The 17513-nt window shown below is 47.3% G+C and overlaps 1 protein-coding gene across 1 annotated transcript in view; it reads right to left on the bottom strand.

Annotated features, from left to right (window-relative positions):
* Window positions 1–299: 299 nt before the first annotated feature.
* The window catches only part of LOC136627142 (MARVEL domain-containing protein 2-like), a 28456-nt gene continuing 11242 nt past the window's right edge, over window positions 300–17513 (bottom strand). Inside the window, exons 3-5 of the mRNA XM_066602079.1 lie at window positions 9800–9971; window positions 7427–7477; window positions 300–511 (exon numbers count right to left, since the gene is read on the bottom strand). Coding sequence (XP_066458176.1) covers window positions 398–511; window positions 7427–7477; window positions 9800–9971 — 337 coding nt within the window. The 3' untranslated portion in view covers window positions 300–397. The remainder of the gene's footprint in view (window positions 512–7426; window positions 7478–9799; window positions 9972–17513) is intronic.

Below are 17513 nucleotides of genomic sequence, written 5' to 3'. Positions count from 1 at the left end.
AAATCTTCAACTCATTAGACTAGTTAACTATTTCCATGGCTGGGAGCATCGGTGATTTTTTTGTAATGCGCATGTCTTGCGTACAAACAAACCAGCAAGATATACACCGATGCGCATGCAAAAAAGCATCATTCATTCTGCCAATACATGGTGCTCGGGTGCGCGCAGATACGCTTGTGTAAGTAGTAGGTGATCGTAGATATTGTAGAGGCCTGCTGAAAAAATAATTGCATATATACATCAATATATAAAAATGTCTGTATACGCATCATAACTTATTAGTGACGTCATCACTTCTGAGTCCCGCTAATACTTTTGAGTTGCGTCATAATTAAATACTCTGTAAAGCAAATGCAGGTCCGCTAACTATGAAACGGCTTTAGAGTCATTGTGGTGCTCAGAAGTACACGGCTCCCTCGTGGTGATCGTAGGCTTGGATCTGCCTCTTGATGTGGCTCAGCTTCCCCTTTAAATAGATGCAACGTTCCTGTTTTTCTGTGAATGCAGGATCCTGAGAGAAACACATAAGTACAATTATCTAATTATGGCGCGTTGCAAAACTTTACATAGTTCTAACTTTTATTCTATTATTTTCTTTCCTCCCCTGAAAAGAGTCGGATGACTAAACACTCTTAGGAATGTCTGACTGCACCAAAGTTCAAGGTTCAATCCCCAGATCATTCTAGCATCATTAATGAGACCAGAGCGGCCTGGAATGTTCTATTGTCTGTTCTGGGCTGCTTTCACATCTGCATCGAGGGGGGAGGGGAATCTTATGATGGAACTGAACAGAGTAGGACGGACCCTATTGACTGCGCCTACAATTATGAGCACCAGCCACTACACAGGGATTGGAGCAGCGCTTCCTCTCCAACCCCGTTGTATCCCGGCGGGGCTTCCTGGATAACCCCTTAAAGCCACATGACGTAAGGTTATGTCATGGCAGCAGGGTACTTAACGCAAAATGACGTAACCTTACAACAACATGTGGATGGTGCAAGATCAGAAGAGAGCGGGAGTCGGCTGTTACCGATTGTATTCATTATACCTCACAAAAAGCGCAATGAAAGTGATCAAAAAGCCATATGTACCCCAAAATGGTACAACTGAAAACTACAGCTCATGACGCAGAAAACAAGCCCCCACAGAGCTTCATCCATGGAAGAATAACGTTATGCAACTTTGAATGCAACGATGTAAAAATAATTACAATTTCCAAAAAAAAGAGGTTTTATTGTGCAGAAGCAGAAAACCCTCCAAAAATTATGTTTTTGGTATCGTTGCAGTCGTACCAACCCGGAGAAAAAATGTATTGTGTTGTAGTGGCCCAGCACATCATTCTGGTCCCCTGCATAAATGTCATATATGCTTACCTTATGTGGATGCACTGTGCAAGCCTGTCTTGTTATATCCAGTGTATGTGTTGCACAGCTGCAGCACTTGAGAGGTTAATTCTAATAAAATCATTGCCTGCATATAAATGTATCAGTCTGTCATGTCATATGGTGTGAGTGAGGGTAAGAATAGGAATTCCATCTTGTCTGCTACCTGAGTGCCACCTAACACAGAGCCACATGAAAGCACCTTCAGCTTCCTTGTGGTGAAGATGGAGGAGAGATATCCCATAGTGACTGCATCTTGGATGTGAGTGGAGTGATCCCTAAGCCTAAGAGAGCCGTTGTAAGTGATTACTTTTTCTGACAAGACCCAGTGCAGAGGTACTAATTTAAAGTTACAAGTTTTGCCTACACGGCTGTGCAAAGTCAGGATCACCGTGCAGAAGTTTGCTACAAGCCACACCCACGCGTCTTTAGTGCGGGGTGCCAATTCCTCCTCCGGATTGCTCCAAATTCAGGAGCGGTACCTGACAGATAACGTGGACTGTAGGACCAGTTTCATCCTGTGTATCCTCTCTGACCTCTGGCCTTCTTTCTTTACCTGCACTGTAAAGAATTGTTCCTGAATTGTTGTGAAATAATTGTTTTGTCAAAGTTATTCAAAGTAAAGTGCATACCGGGCCCTAACCGTTCCTGGGGACCCCAGGTACTATAAACCAGTGTCTGTGGTTATTCTCCACCATGTAGCATACCGGTGTGTGGGAATGGTGGCGTCACCCGTGAAAATTACAACCCCCCTCATTCTGTTTCTTGGCATTCCCTACCCTAGGGGTGTCGACGTGGCCTGCAATCCCGCTCTGGCCTTGACTGCGTGTCATCCCTCTGTGAAAGTCTGGCAAGTGCCGCCGTGACAAACCATCACTTAACCCTCCCAGCTCCTCATGTTGGTCCAGTGTCTGGGGTGTCCCTATGGGACGTGGCAGTGTCATTTATGCTGTATGATTACCGCTGTAAAAAAAAAATAGGCAGAATTGATGTGTTTACTTTCCCTGCTCTAAAAAAAAAAATAAAAATACATGATATGCACCCAAAAAGGGTAGCAATAATTAATATAGCTTGCCCCACAAAAAAACAGGCCCTCATACGGCCGTATGGATGGAAAAATAAGAAAAGTTATGTCTCTTGAAAGGTGGAAATGAAATCCTCCAAAAATCGTTGTGCCCTTATGCCCAATATAGCCGTGTCCTCAAGGGGTTAAACTGTGACGTGGCGCTGGTTCTGCAATGCAGCTTTCACTGAGCAGCTTCAACAAATGAAACATATTGAAAACACACCTGTAGAAGCCGCGCGACTGAACACTGCATGGCGATGTGCGGTAAAACCCATTCAGACTGCATTTTCAGAGGGCAATTAAATGCAGTAGAAGCGCTGCAGAAACGCGTTAGTGCCGCACGCCAAACGCCATGTGGGAAGCCAGCCTCAAGTTGGCGACTCACTACCGGATTTTGGCCCACATCTGTAATACGGAAGTGCGTTCCAGACTAACTGCACTCCGAGAATCACACATTCCTCACAAGGACGCTGCTGCAAATTCAGTTAACTGATTAACGGCTGGAAACTACGAAACGAAGCGGAAGATTCAGTCAATGGTGCTTCTCAGCATCCAGTATTAACAGAGGTTTATGTTCCCTGGATGTGCTTACAGGTTCATTCCAATTACCTGCAGCTATACAGTGACGTCCCTCTTTGGGTGTTTCTGTGCATGGTGCAGCCTGACTGTGAGGCTGGCAGATGGCAGGGGTCCGGAGTGACATCAGCGCCAGCCCACATGATTCACTACGCCAGCCCTGGTTGTACTTCTTGTATCCTGCTCTTGTGAGCCTGCGGTTCTGTCAGTGAGTGTTTGGACATATGCTCTGTGCTAGTTTGGGTTGCTTTCTACATTTGTTCTGTTCAGAGTGCCTTGTTTTCATGGATTTAGTGTGTTCCTGGGGTTTGTCTTCCTCTCTTATTTCATGTAGAGTCTTTTAGGGAAGCTCCAGGTTCCTGTTGCAGGGCTGCTCCTTTCAGGGCGGGTGCTCCACTTGTTAGGCAGGTCCAATAGTTTTTAGATCAGGGATAGATTAATTCGGCTCTAGGTCAGTTGCTTTGCTGTGTTTCTGTCTCCCTATCCCATCCTGGTAATCTGTGCAACATCCTTGTCGGATGTGACGCTAATTGTATCAAATAATACCCTTGCTCCCACAATCCTTACCTTCCTTCTATGATACTTTGTGGGTGTTATATAATTTATTGTATATTCTTGCATTCATTTGCTAGCATTGTATTACATTCATACAGTTATTAGTCACCCTATTCCTGTTGCGTTTCTCAAATAATCTTGTCCGGTGAGCTTTGAGAACTGGTGCTGTGATATTGTACGAGTATCTTTAGCTTATGTGGATACCACGGTGTCTTCCAGAGCACTCAGCTACAGGCTGTTGATCTATTAAGTAATGACCCACATACAAACGAATCAAGTTGAGTGATAATCGTGCAGTGTAAATGCAAACAAATTGCTCTCTATTCGTTGGCGGTTGTTTATCATTGGCTTCATGTTACTTGTAAATGCTACCCGCTCAGTCCTTCACGGGGAAGGGGAATTGCTGAGCGAGAAGCCAGCAATCCAACGAGTCTTTCGGCCTAAACGCTCTGCATGAGCACTAATGACCTTAACCCCTTAGTGACCAAGCCTGTTTGCGCCTTAATGACCAGGCCAAATTTTGCAAATCTGAGATGCGTCACTTTAACATGGAAAAGCACCAGAAAGGTTTTGCATATCCAAGTGATTCTGACATTGTTTTATCGCCACATGTTGTGCTTCATTTAGGCGAAAAAAAAAGACCGATAGAATTTGTGTTTATTTATTAAAAGCGCCAAAATTGGGAACATTTTGAAAAAATCGGGAACATTTTGAAAAAATCGTCATTTTTTCACATTTCCAACTGCAATATCTCAAATATGTGCAAACATAATATAGAAATTTTTACTAAGATATATATTTCCATCCGTTTACTTTATTTTGGGCGCACATTGGAAAAACTTTCGGTTTTTTTTAACCATTTAGGAGGTGTACAAATTTAACATTACTTTTCAGCATTTTGAGGAACACTTTGTTTTCCTACACCAAGCCAAGATTGGAAAGGCTCATAGGAGTCAAAATGATAGATACCCCCACAAATGACCCCATTTTAAAAACTACACCCCTTAACGTATTCACTGAGGGGTGTCATGAGTGTTTTAACCCCACAGTTTTTTTTAGGAGTCAATGCAATTTAGAAGAGAAAAACTAAAATTTCATATTTTTGCAATGGGGCCCAAAATGAAAGGAGCAACCGGTGGCTTTCGGAACAGAAATTTTGCTTGAAGGAGATTTAGTCCCCATTGCCCACTTGTAGAGCCATTGAGTGACCAAAACGATGGAGAACCCCCACAAGTGACCCCATTTTGAAAAGTAGACCCCTTAACGAATTTATCTAGGCGTACGATGACTTTTTTGACTTCACAGTTTTTGAATGAATCTAAGCCAAGCCGAAGAAAAAAAATTACGATTTTCATTTTTCTGGTAATTCTTTCATTTTAAAAGCAGTTTTTTTGTACAGCACATATAGGAATGAAGACTTGCACCCCAAAATGGATACCCCTGTTTGTCCTGTGCTCAGAAACATACCCATTGTGGCCCTAGTATTACGTCTGTATGCACAATGGGGCCCAAAATGAAAGGAGCAACCGGTGGCTTTCGGAACAGAAATTTTGCTTGAAAGAGATTTAGTCCCCATTGCCCACTTGTAGAGCCATTAAGTGACCAAAACTATGGAGAACGCCCACAAGTGACCCCATTTTGAAAAGTAGACCCCTTAACGAATTTATCTAGAGGTACGATTGCCCAGTTGTAGAGACATTGAGCGGCCAAAACGACAGAGAACCCCCACAAATGACCCCATTTTGAAAACTAGACCCCTTAATGAATTCATCTAGGGGTGTACTGCGTATTTTGACCCCACAGTATTTGAATAAATCTAAGCAAAGCAGAAGGAAAAAATGACGATTTTCATTTTTTGGCAATTTTCTCAATTTAAAAACAGGTTTTTTTTGTATAGTGTACATAGGAATGAAGACGTTCACCCCAAAATGGATCCCCCCGTTTGTCCCGTGTTCAGAAACATATCCATTGTGGCCCTAATCTACTTACAGGACACATGGCAAGGCCTGTAATGCAGGGAACACCCGTTGGATTTCAGGGCAGAACTGAATAAATTCCAGGCCCCATTGCCCACTTATACGGAGAAAAAATTGACTTCCTAAAAATAATCACCTCCCCGCCATCCCCATTTTTTGGCATTCCCTAAATATTAGATAAAGGTAATAATACAAACTGCGTTTTATGGCTGAAGACAGGGGTAATTACGGAGGCTGGTTGGGATGGGCACATGGGGCAAGAAAACCATGTATCCCCCCTCCTCTCATGCTTTTTGGGGGGTATTTTGTGACCTCAGTGGCGGGTATGGGGTGTAAAAAGTGGCGCTCTGTGAGGCCTTGTAATTTTGCTGAGGTGCGGCGGTCTCACAGACAAGGCGCACAACAAGCTGCTCCTGGAACTGCAGGAAGGCGAGCGTTCCCGGGGCTTCTTGTAAATTACGTATTACAGGTAGCGGTCTGAATAACGCCGGGCTCACACGGCCGGATGCAGAATCCACTTGCGGAGGCCCGCAGCGGATCCCATCTGTGAGCCGGCCATGACCCTGCGTACGGCCGCGTAATGTACTGCGCATAACTGCCTACTCACACAGGCGGTCATGCGCAGTAGACTGTTGTTTGTTTTTATTTCCCGCGCCGTCGCTTAGAGATGACCCGGGTACCCGCAGCTCGTACACAATGTGTTTGCATATGGGCTGCGAGTATATTCGCAGTCATAGAGCACAATGGGCTCTAGGTCGCGGATATCCGCGGTAAAATATAGCATGCCGTGCTCTGTTTCTGCGAGTGGATTACGTAATTCCGACCCACTTATTGGGGGCAATTGTGTAATCCAATGCATGCGATTGATCCGTGGATTACCGCTGATCAAGCGCATGCAGAACCCATAATTCCTCTCCGGTCATGTGTGACCGGCCTAATGTTATATCGCTACTTTATCACGTGACCGGGGACCGCTGAACGAGGCCTCCGGTCACTGCTCCAAGCACTCAGCAACCGTTGGTCGCTGGGAGCAAGGAGATTTAAAATTTCCTGGGCTCCCCGGCTCCTGCGAATGTGTCCAGCATTAGATCCGATCCTTGAGGGGAGGTGAAACTTTTCTTTTTTTACCTACAGGAGCCGGGAGCCAGGAGATTTTAAATTTCCCACGCCGCTGGGCCTTCTGTGCATACGGCTGATGTAATGCCGCCTGGCGCGCATGCGCAGAAGGATGGCTACGGGGCCCGGAGCATCGGGAGAGTGGGGAGCAGAATGCCGGACCCGGGTGAGTAATTTCAGCTGCCCCGATGGATCCGATCCATCAGGGCAGCTGAATATGTAACTTTTTTTCAACTTTTATTTACTTTTTTGCGATCGGCGCTATCCATCGGATAGCGCCGATTGCAATGCCGGGGGAGGGGGGGTCTGTACAGCCCGGGATGACAGCTCCATGCTGTCGGCTACCTGCGGGCACCGACAGCATGGAGCTGTCACGTCCAGAGCCCACGGGGCTTTATTCTCTGCAGGACGCATGTTTTTACGTCCTCAGAGAATAAAGCCCACTTCGGGAGGACGTAAAAAGACTATGGGCTGGTCGTTAAGGGGTTAACAGTGATGTCAGCGCTTTAAACGACTATCGGCCCATGTAAAAGGGTCATGGGTGATCTTGCCCTATCTTGTCTATTAGCTTAGGAGTTTAATGACCTTTAATAGAATTTACTCCCTCTTCCTTGGTTCCTTGGTTCTCGGCAGGTCCTGTAATTAACTTTAGATTTATTTTCTCCCATTTTCTTCCTACATGTCTTTGCTTTTATTTCTTTGCAATCCTAGCTAAACCGATTAAGCGTTCTCATTTACTTTATACTCATACTTACATTTTTTTTCCTATCATATTTTTCATTGATGGCTTTGATCCTATCCGATGTCTGTAAGAATAAAACATAGTATTAAGCCTTTGTGGTCTCATTAAGACTAGTGCATTTATGTGCTATTAGGGCATCTAGCTGTCCTAGGGGCGCTCCCCCACTCAGCAACCCCTCTATGACCCAGAACGCTTGCTCTCATCAGTTCATGATCACTTTACTTGTGCTGATAAGTCATTTTCTTTGACCACAAAAAATTGACAGAATAATGAAATTTCACAGTTATAGTACATCGTCCCCTCAGACATTGACTGCGGTGTTGGAACTTATTCAACCCATCCAGATACAATTCCTTTGGTTAGGCTGCAAACCAAGCATCAGCCACTGCAATTACATCTCTTCTGGATGGCTGGAGCTTTTTACATAAACCCGCCCACCTGGGTTACAGCAGTGTACGTCATCCATGGAGCACTTTGAGCTTTGACGCATGCACTGAAATTTTATAGACCGATGCTTGCGCAGATCATGTTCCTCAGTTGTGGGCAGATTCATTGTTCCAATCTGCACGTCCTGCAAAATTCTGGCGCATGCGTGAAAGTTCAAAAAGCTCAGTGGAATCAAATTTGGTTCTCTTGAAGTTTTATTCAAATTAGAAAACAGATAATAGTTGGAGGGTGCCGGATCAGGCAAAGGAGGATGGTCCAGCACCTGGAAGCCCAGTTCAGCCAATTTGTTCTGGGTGATAGCTGCTGTGTAGGACGAAGAATTGTTGTGCAAGAAAACTACACTTTGGGTCAACTTTCTGCACATTTTAGACTTCAATGCCTCCTGAATTTATCCCAAAGTGTTGTATAAAACAGCCATGACAATAGGCCACTTTAGAAGGTAGTCCACAAGCATATCCTCTCTTTATCCCAGAAGACAGATGTCATTACTTTGGATGACAACTTCTACACTCTGAACTTCTTTAGATGTGGAGGCCACTGTGTGTCCATTCTTTTGACTTAGGATTACTCTTAAAATTCCACGTCTTATCATCATCACCATTAAGGACAGGAAAACATCAGTATCCTGCCGAAAATGTGGCAGAATTCCCCAAGAGGTCTGCACATGGGCATGGTTTTTATCTGCAGACAAACATTTCAGGACCCACTTGGCAAACAACTTCTTCAGGTCCAGATGATTGTGAATTATCAACCCAACTCTTTAACTGGGAATGTTCAGAGCCTTGGCTATTCCTTAGCAGAAATTCACTGGTCTTCCAGAATCATGTCATGGATGGTGTCTATGGTTTCTGGAATGGTTTTCATCATTAGTGTTGAAGTGGCTGGTTTTACATTTGGCAACCCAATTATTCACTGCAGTTGCCTAATATATGCAATTTTTCATATTGTTGCCTAATATTTGCACCATGTAACCACAAATGTCTGTGGCTGACATCCCTTTCAGAAACAGGGACTTCTTCACTACTCTGCTCTCCTTTGCAGTGAGATTTGCTGCAGACACTACCATGTTGTCTTCAAATATGCATGATGTTACACCAACATTGAGCACAGAATATTGCAAACATTCAACTTTCAAATTATATAACTTTCATTGATGTGAAAACAAAAGAAGATCACAAAATCAAGGACTTATCAGCACCTCATAACAAATATGTTCAAGTTTCAAAAATTCTAAGCATCAGTTATATTTTGCCACATTTAGGGCTCCGGCACACTTGCTTTTTTTTCACGCGATTGTCAATGGGACTTTCTAATGTTAAAAATGCACCTACTTGCAAAGCGTTTTTAACATTAGAAGTCCCATTGACAATCGCGTGAAAAAAAGCAAGTGGGTTGGAGCCCTTATGGTTTATAGACATCAGTGAAGGGATGTCAATAAAAAGTTGTCAGGATGAAGTGAAAAATTAGCAAAGTTTAATTAAAAATTCAACTTTAGCTTCACGAAGAGAATACCTCTGTAACACAGCACAGAAAAGTATTGTATTATGGTGCTTTCATGTCTGCGTTGCAACCTGCAGTCGGAGGCTCTGCCACAGATTCAACTCAAACTACCGGAAGAAAAAGTGCTGCATGCCAGCTAACAGCCGGGCAGCTAAGTACAAAGCGAACGGACCCCATTATAGTCAATGGGGTCTGTTCAGCTCTGTTCGGTTCCGTACTAAGACAAAGCCGTTCGGTCATGGGGATTCCCCTTTTCCTATTTCCTGAACGGAACACGAAAGCAGAACTCTGGGCACAGATATGAAACAACCCTTAGCCATTTTACAGGTCTATTCCATGCAGATTCATAATGTGGTTGTGTGCATCAACCCTCTTTAGAATACCTTTACCAGGTAAACCTAATCCTTACTGTAATGTATAGAGTAATGAGTAGACTTACCTTCTGACTCTGAGATTCTCTATTTAGTTTTTCCATCATGTTATCCAGTTCCTTGAACTTCAGTAAGGCTCCTCTAACTTTTGAGTACAGCTCCTTATATTCTGCATATTGCTCATTGAATACAGCTTTGTAATTCTCCCGTTCTTCTGCACTCTTGATCTCTGGATACTTACTGCAGAATGAAGAACATCGTACACAATTATCAAAGATAAAATAGTAAAGAGTATTCACATGTAAAGGTCCCATTCTTGGTCAAACAGAACGGTGGTAAGTAGGGAACCACCCAAGTGTCATGTCCACTCAGGATGGGCTGGAACCGTAACCCGCAGATCTCGCACATAAACACACAAACTGCGTCAAAACAATAATAAACTAAAACATGGTAACTCCTTTCCTATCTAAGTAACCTCAGAGACGGGGACCTGCCTACATGCAGGCAATTTGCCCTGACTAGGACGTACCTGACCTCGTACATCAGTCCTTAGTTAACCCTACATGGGACATGAGAATAACATAAGAAACACAAACGAAAAGAAACACAATCTTAGCTTTGAGATGCAGAAGGCAAACAATACGTCCAGGACCAGGCTCTGATTGAGACCACAGTCAGAGCTAGACTGAAGATTCAATGGCAATTCAGTCCAGCATCAGCCAGACTAAATAGCCATGACAATTACCCACATGTGCGGCTAAGCATGTCTCACCTAATACCACGCCCACCAGGGCCAGAAGATGGAGAACCACCCTCAAAACCTGCACCAGACTATTAGCATCGCAGCAACCCCACAACTGCTGTAACAGTAAATCCTCTTTTAGATGGGGCCCGAGGACCCATAGGATCAGGTCGATTCAGATTCAGTCTGTAAAAATTTTTCACAAGCTGATCCGCAGGGACATCAGCAGCCTGTACCTATGTCCTCTCCTCAGGACTATAACCCCGCCAATGTAGTAAATACTGTAGGGATCTCCTAAGTTGATGAGAGTCCACTATGCAACTTATCTCAAATTGAATATCTCCATCCATCAGAACTGGGGCTGGTGGAGATGAACCATTTCCTGAATCAACACACTTCTTTAAGAGAGATTTGTAAAACACATTAGTTATCTTCATAGAACTAGAAATCTCCAAATGAAAAAATAAAGGATTAATTTTTTCAATTTTGAAAGGGCCGATAAATCGTGGGACTAACTTGAAGGACTGTTGTTTGAGTTTTGTGTTCTTAGTTGACAATCAAAAAAAGACTCCCACCGAGAAATTAGTCCCCTCAGAACGTCTATTATCCGCTATCTGTTTGAAAGGTTGAACCGTCCTCTGATGGTTCTTCTGAATATCCTCCCACACCAACTCAATATTAGAGGAAAACTCATTTTCCTCTGGTACTTATGACACCTTCTTGGAAAATCGACCAAAATATGGATAACAACTAGAGATGAGCGAGCACCAAAATGCTCGGGTGCTCGTTACTCGGGACGAAATTATCGCGATGCTCGAGGGTTCGTTTCGAGTAACGAACCCCATTGAAGTCAATGGGCGACTCGCGCATTTTTGTATATCGCCGATGCTCGCTAAGGTTTTCATGTGTGAAAATCTGGGCAATTCAAGAAAGTGATGGGAACGACACAGCAACGGATAGGGCAGGCGAGGGGCTACATGTTGGGCTGCATCTCAAGTTCACAGGTCCCACTATTAAGCCACAATACCGGCAAGAGTGCCCCCCCCCCCTCCCAACAACTTTTACTTCTGAAAAGCCCTCATTAGCATGGCATACCTTAGCTAAGCACCACACTACCTCCAACAAAGCACAATCATTGCCTGCATGACACTCCGCTGCCACTTCTCCTGGGTTACATGCTGCCAACCCCCCCCCCCACCCCATGACCCAGTGTCCACAGCGCACACCAAAGTGTCCCTGCCCAGCCTTCAGCTGCCCTCATGCCACGCCACCCTCATGTCTATTTATAAATGCGTCTGCCACAGGAAAAGCAGGCACACACTGCAGAGGGTTGGCATGGCTAGGCAGCGACCCCCCCATAAAAGGGGCGGGGCGATAGTCCACAATGCTGTACAGAAGCAATGAGAAATCCAATCCTGTGCCACCTCCATCTGGAGCTGCACACGTGGGCATAGCAATGGGGAACCTATGTGCCACACACTATTCATTCTGTCAAGGTGTCTGCATGCCCCAGTCAGACCGCGGTTTTTTATAAATAGTCACAGGCAGGTACAACTCCGCAATGGGAATTCCGTGTGCACCCACAGCATGGGTGGCTCCCTGAAACCCACCCGCTGTACATAAATGTATCCCATTGCAGTGCCCATCACAGCTGAGGTAATGTCGTGCTTAATACAGGTGGGCTTCGGCCCACACTGCATGCCCCAGTGTGACTGGGGTTCTTTACAAGTGGACAGATGTAGGTTAAACTCCGTGTGCACCTACAGCATGGGTGGCTCCCTGGAACCCACCGGTGGTACATAAATAAATCCCATTGCATTGCCCATCACAGCTGAGGTAATGTCGTGGTTAATGCAGGTGGGCTTCGGCCCACACTGCATGCCCCAGTCAGACTGGGGTTCTTTACAAGTGGACAGATGTAGTAACAACTCCCTGTGGACCCACAGCATGGGTGGGTGCCAGGAAGCCACCGGCGGTACATAAAAATATCCCATTGCATTGCCCATCACAGCTGAGGTAATGTCGTGGTTAATGCAGGTGGGCTTCGGCCCACACTGCATGCCCCAGTCAGACTGGGGTTCTTTACAAGTGGACAGATGTAGGTTAAACTCCGTTTGCACCTACAGCATGGGTGGCTCCCTGGAACCCACCGGTAGTACATAAAAATATCCCATTGCATTGCCCAACACAGCTGAGGTAGTAATGTCGTGCTTAATGCAGGTGGGCTTCGGCCCACACTGCATGCCCCAGTCTGACTGGGGTTCTTTACCAGTGGACAGATGCAGTTACAACTCCGTGTGGACCCACAGCATGGGTGGCTCCCTGGAACCCACCGGCGGTACATAAATATATCCCATTGCTGTGCCCTACTCAGCAGAGCTAACGTCAGATACAATACAGGTGGGCTTCGGCCCACACTGCATGCCCCAGTCAGACTGGTAATATGTACCTTAACAGTAACCTCGTTGGTGGTAATGTGGTGGTGATTGCGGACCTGGTAGCGCGGTTTTATGTAGTTGGTTTTCGGAATGTGGCCAGGATTAAGTGGGCCGTGGCGGGGGGATGGTGGTGGTGCTCTCTTGTTGTGTCGTTAAAGGTGAAATTCTTGGACTGCCACCAGACGGACCAATGCAAAGGTATTTGCCAAGAATGTTTTCATTGTTGGAGGAGGAGGGGGATGATTTGGAGGCACTATGTGTCCTCTACACGTGTCCGTGGTTATATGCACCTTAACAGTAACAGCGTTGGTGGGAAATGGCCTCGCCGCCATCATGTCTCTGTGAAGCCTCTGTTTCCACACCCCAGTGACATACCATTAGCAGCGGTATAGGCAGAGCCCAGAATCATTAACATTTCAGCAGTAGCATTAGGGACAGGCCCCACTAACATATCATTAGCAGCAGTATAGGGGGAGCGCAGTCTTAGTTCCATTTCAGTAATAGTAGCACTCAAGACAGGCCCCAGTAACATTCCCATTGCAGCAGTTTAGGGAGATAACAGTCTCTTTCACATTTCAGTAGCTGCAGTATAGACAAGGCCCCAGTTACATTTATGTAGCAAAACTGTAGGCCTACCCCACACACCTTTCTGTACCATGAGTGCAGGCGAAGAACATAGAAATTACAATGATTACACTGTAGGTGAGGGCCCAAAAAAATTGGTGTAGCAACAGTACTAATGTACCTCAGAAAAAATTGGCCATGCCCAACCAAGATGGCAGGTGAAACCCATTAATCGCTTTGGTTAATGTGGCTTAAGTGGTAACTAGGCCTGGAGGCAGCCCAGTTTAACGAAAAATTGGTTCAAGTTAAAGTTTCAACGCTTTTAAGAGCATTGAAACTTATAAAAATTGTTTAGAAAAATTATATGACTGAGCCTTGTGGGCCTAAGAAAAATTGCCCGTTCGGCGTGATTACCTGAGGTTTCAGGAGGAGGAGGAGGAATATTATACACAGATTGATGAAGCTAAAAGGTCCACGTTTTTGATGGTGATAGAGAACGATGCTTCCATCCGCGGGTGCAGCCTACGTATTGTTTAGGTAGCGCTGCTGTCCGCTGGTGGAGAAGAGAAGTCTGGGGAAATCCAGGCTTTGTTCATCTTGATGAGTGTTAGCCTGTCGGCACTGTCGGTTGACAGGCGGGTACGCTTATCTGTGATGATTCCCCCAGCCGCACTAAACACCCTCTCTGACAAGACGCTAGCCGCAGGACAAGCAAGCACCTCCAGGGCATACAGCGCGAGTTCAGGCCACGTGTCCAGCTTCAACACCCAGTAGTTGTAGGGGGCAGAGGCGTCACCAAGGACGGTGCTGCAATCGGCTACGTACTCCCTCACCATCCTTTTACAGTGCTCCCGCCAACTCAGCCTTGACTGGGGACCGGTGACACAGTCTTGCTGGGGAGCCATAAAGCTGGCAAAGACCTTGGAGAATGTTCCCCTGCCTGCGCTGTACATGCTGCCTGATCTCTGCGCCTCCCCTGCTACCTGGCCCTCGGAACTGCGCCTTCGGCCACTAGCGCTGTCGGATGGGAAGTTTACCATCAGTTTGTCCACCAGCGCCCTGTGGTATAGCATCATTCTCGAACCCCTTTCCTCTTCGGGAATGAGAGTGCAAAGGCTCTCCTTATACCGTGGATCGAGCAGTGTGTACACCCAGTAATCCGTTGGGGCCAGAATGCGTGTAACGCGAGGGTCACGAGAAAGGCATCCTAACATGAAGTCAGCCATGTGTGCCAGGGTACCTGTACGCAACACATGGCTGTCCTCACTCGGAAGATCACTTTCAGGATCCTCCTCCTCCTCTGGCCATACACGCTGAAAGGATGACAGGCAAGCAGCATCTGTCCCCTCAGCAGTGGGCCAAGCTGTCTCTTCCCCCTTCTCCTCATGCTCCTCCCCCTCCTCCTCAACGCGCTGAGATATAGACATGAGGTTGCTCTGACTATCCAGGGACATACTGTCTTCCCCCGCCTCCGTTTCTGATTCCAAAGCGTCTGCCTTTATGCTTTGCAGGGAACTTCTCAAGAGGCATAGCAGAGGAATGGTGACGCTAATGATTGCAGCATCCCCGCTCACCATCTGGGTAGACTCCTCAAATTTTCCAAGGACCTGGCAGATGGCTGCCAACCAGGCCCACTCTTCTGTAAATAATTGAGGACGCTGACTCCCACTGCGCCGCGCAAGTTGGAGTTGGTATTCCACTATAGCTCTACGCTGCTCATAGAGTCTGGCCAACATGTGGAGCGTAGAGTTCCACTGTGTTGGCACGTCGCACAGCAGTCGGTGCACTGGCAGATTAAACCGATGTTGCAGGGTCCGCAGGGTGGCAGCGTGCGTGTGGGATTTGCGGAAATGTGCGCAGAGCTGGCGCACCTTTCAGAGCAGGTATGACAAGTGGGGGTAGCTTTTCAGAAAGCGCTGAACCACCAAATTAAAGACATGGGCCAGGCATGGCACGTGCGTGAGGCTGCCGAGCTGCAGAGCCGCCACCAGGTTACGGCCGTTGTCACACATGACCATGCCCGGTTGGAGGCTCAGCGGCGCAAGCCAGCGGTCGGTCTGCTCTGTCAGACCCTGCAGCAGTTCGTGGGCCGTGTGCCTCTTCTCTCCTAAGCTGAGTAGTTTCAGCACGGCCTGCTGACGCTTGGCCACCGCTGTGCTGCCACGCCGCGTGACACCGACTGCTGGCGACGTGCTGCTGCTGCTGACACATCTTGATTGCGAGACAGAGGTTGCGTAGGAGGAGGAGGAGGGTGGTTTAGTGGAGGAAGCATACACCCCCGCAGATACCACCACCGAGCTGGGGCACGCAATTCGGGGGGTGGGTAGGACGTGAGCGGTCCCAGGCTCTGACTCTGTCCCAGCCTCCACTAAATTCACCCAATGTGCCGTCAGGGAGATATAGTGGCCCTGCCCGCCTGTGCTTGTCCACGTGTCTGTTGTTAAGTGGACCTTGGCAGTAACCGCGTTGGTGAGGGCGCATACAATGTTGCGGGAGACGTGGTCGTGCAGGCCTGGGACGGCACATCGGGAAAAGTAGTGGCGACTGGGAACCGAGTAGCGCGGGGCCGCCGCCGCCATCATGCTTTTGAAAGCCTCCGTTTCCACAAGCCTATACGGCAGCATCTCTAGGCTGATCAATTTTGCAATGTGCACGTTTAACGCTTGAGTGTGCGGGTGCGTGGCATCGTACTTGCGCTTGCGCTCAAACTGTGGCGCTAGCGACGCCTGGACGCTACGCTGAGAGACATTGCTGGATGGGGCCGAGGACAGCGGAGGTGAGGGTGTGGGTGCAGGCCAGGAGACGGTAGTGCCTGTGTCCTCAGAGGGGGGTTGGATCTCAGTGGCAGGTTGGGGCACAGGGGGAGAGGCAGTGGTGCAAACCGGAGGCGGTGAACGGGCATCGTCCCACCTTGTGGGGTGCTTGGCCATCATATGCCTGCGCATGCTGGTGGTGGTGGCTCCACAGCTGATCTTGGCGCGACAAAGGTTGCACACCACTGTTCGTCGGTCGTCAGGCGTCTCTGTGAAAAACTGCCACACCGTAGAGCACCTCGGCCTCTGCAGGGTGGCATGGCGCGAGGGGGCGCTTTGGGAACCAGTTGGTGGATTATTCGGTCTGGCCCTGCCTCTACCCCTGGCCACCGCACTGGCTCGGCCTGTGCCCACACCCTGACTTAGCCCTCCACGTCCTCGCCCGCGTCCACGTCCTCTAGGCCTACCCCTACCCCTCAGCATGGTGTATTACCAGTGATTTGATTTCCCAGCCAGGAAAGAAATTGGCGCAAGCCTGCTGTTAAACGTAGCTGGCTGCGTATGATTTATTTACGTTCTCCACCCACCACACACGTACCCAGAACGCTGCGGACTGTCAGAGGCAGACCAAATAGAATGTTTCCCTTTTTTTTTAAAGGAAAGGCCCACTGACTATATTCAATCAATAATGTATGTCTTCTGGCCCTGCCTACACAATTCTCTCCCTGTAGTATTACTGCAGGGCGCAATGCTCTGCACGGCCGATTTTGAAAAAAAAAAAAAATGCAACACTGCTAACAGCAGCCTGCACAGTACTGCACACGGTTAAATGTGGCCCTAAGAAGGACCGTTGGGGTTCTTGAAGCCTACACTCACTCCTAACACTCTCCCTGCCTCACCACCACTTCTGTCCCTGGACTATTACTGCAGGGCGCAATGCTCTGCACAGCCGATTTTGAAAAAAAGAAATAAAATGGGCAACACTGCTAACAGCAGCCTGGACAGTACTGCACACGGATAGATGTGGCCCTAGAAAGGACCATTGGGGTTCTTGAAGCCTACACTCACTCCTAACACTCTCCCTGCCTCACCACCACTTCTGTCCCTGGACTATTACTGCAGGGCGCAATGCTCTGCACAGCCGATTTTGAAAAAAATAAATAAAATGGGCAACACTGCTAACAGCAGCCTGGACAGTACTGCACACGGATAGATGTGGCCCTAGAAAGGACCATTGGGGTTCTTGAAGCCTACACTCACTACTAACGCTCTCCCTACAGCAGCT

Source organism: Eleutherodactylus coqui, chromosome 5 (genome assembly GCF_035609145.1).
Source record: "Eleutherodactylus coqui strain aEleCoq1 chromosome 5, aEleCoq1.hap1, whole genome shotgun sequence".
Taxonomy (NCBI): domain Eukaryota; kingdom Metazoa; phylum Chordata; class Amphibia; order Anura; family Eleutherodactylidae; genus Eleutherodactylus; species Eleutherodactylus coqui.
Note: the sequence above shows the minus strand (reverse complement) of the source record. Positions and strands in the feature narration are given on the sequence as shown.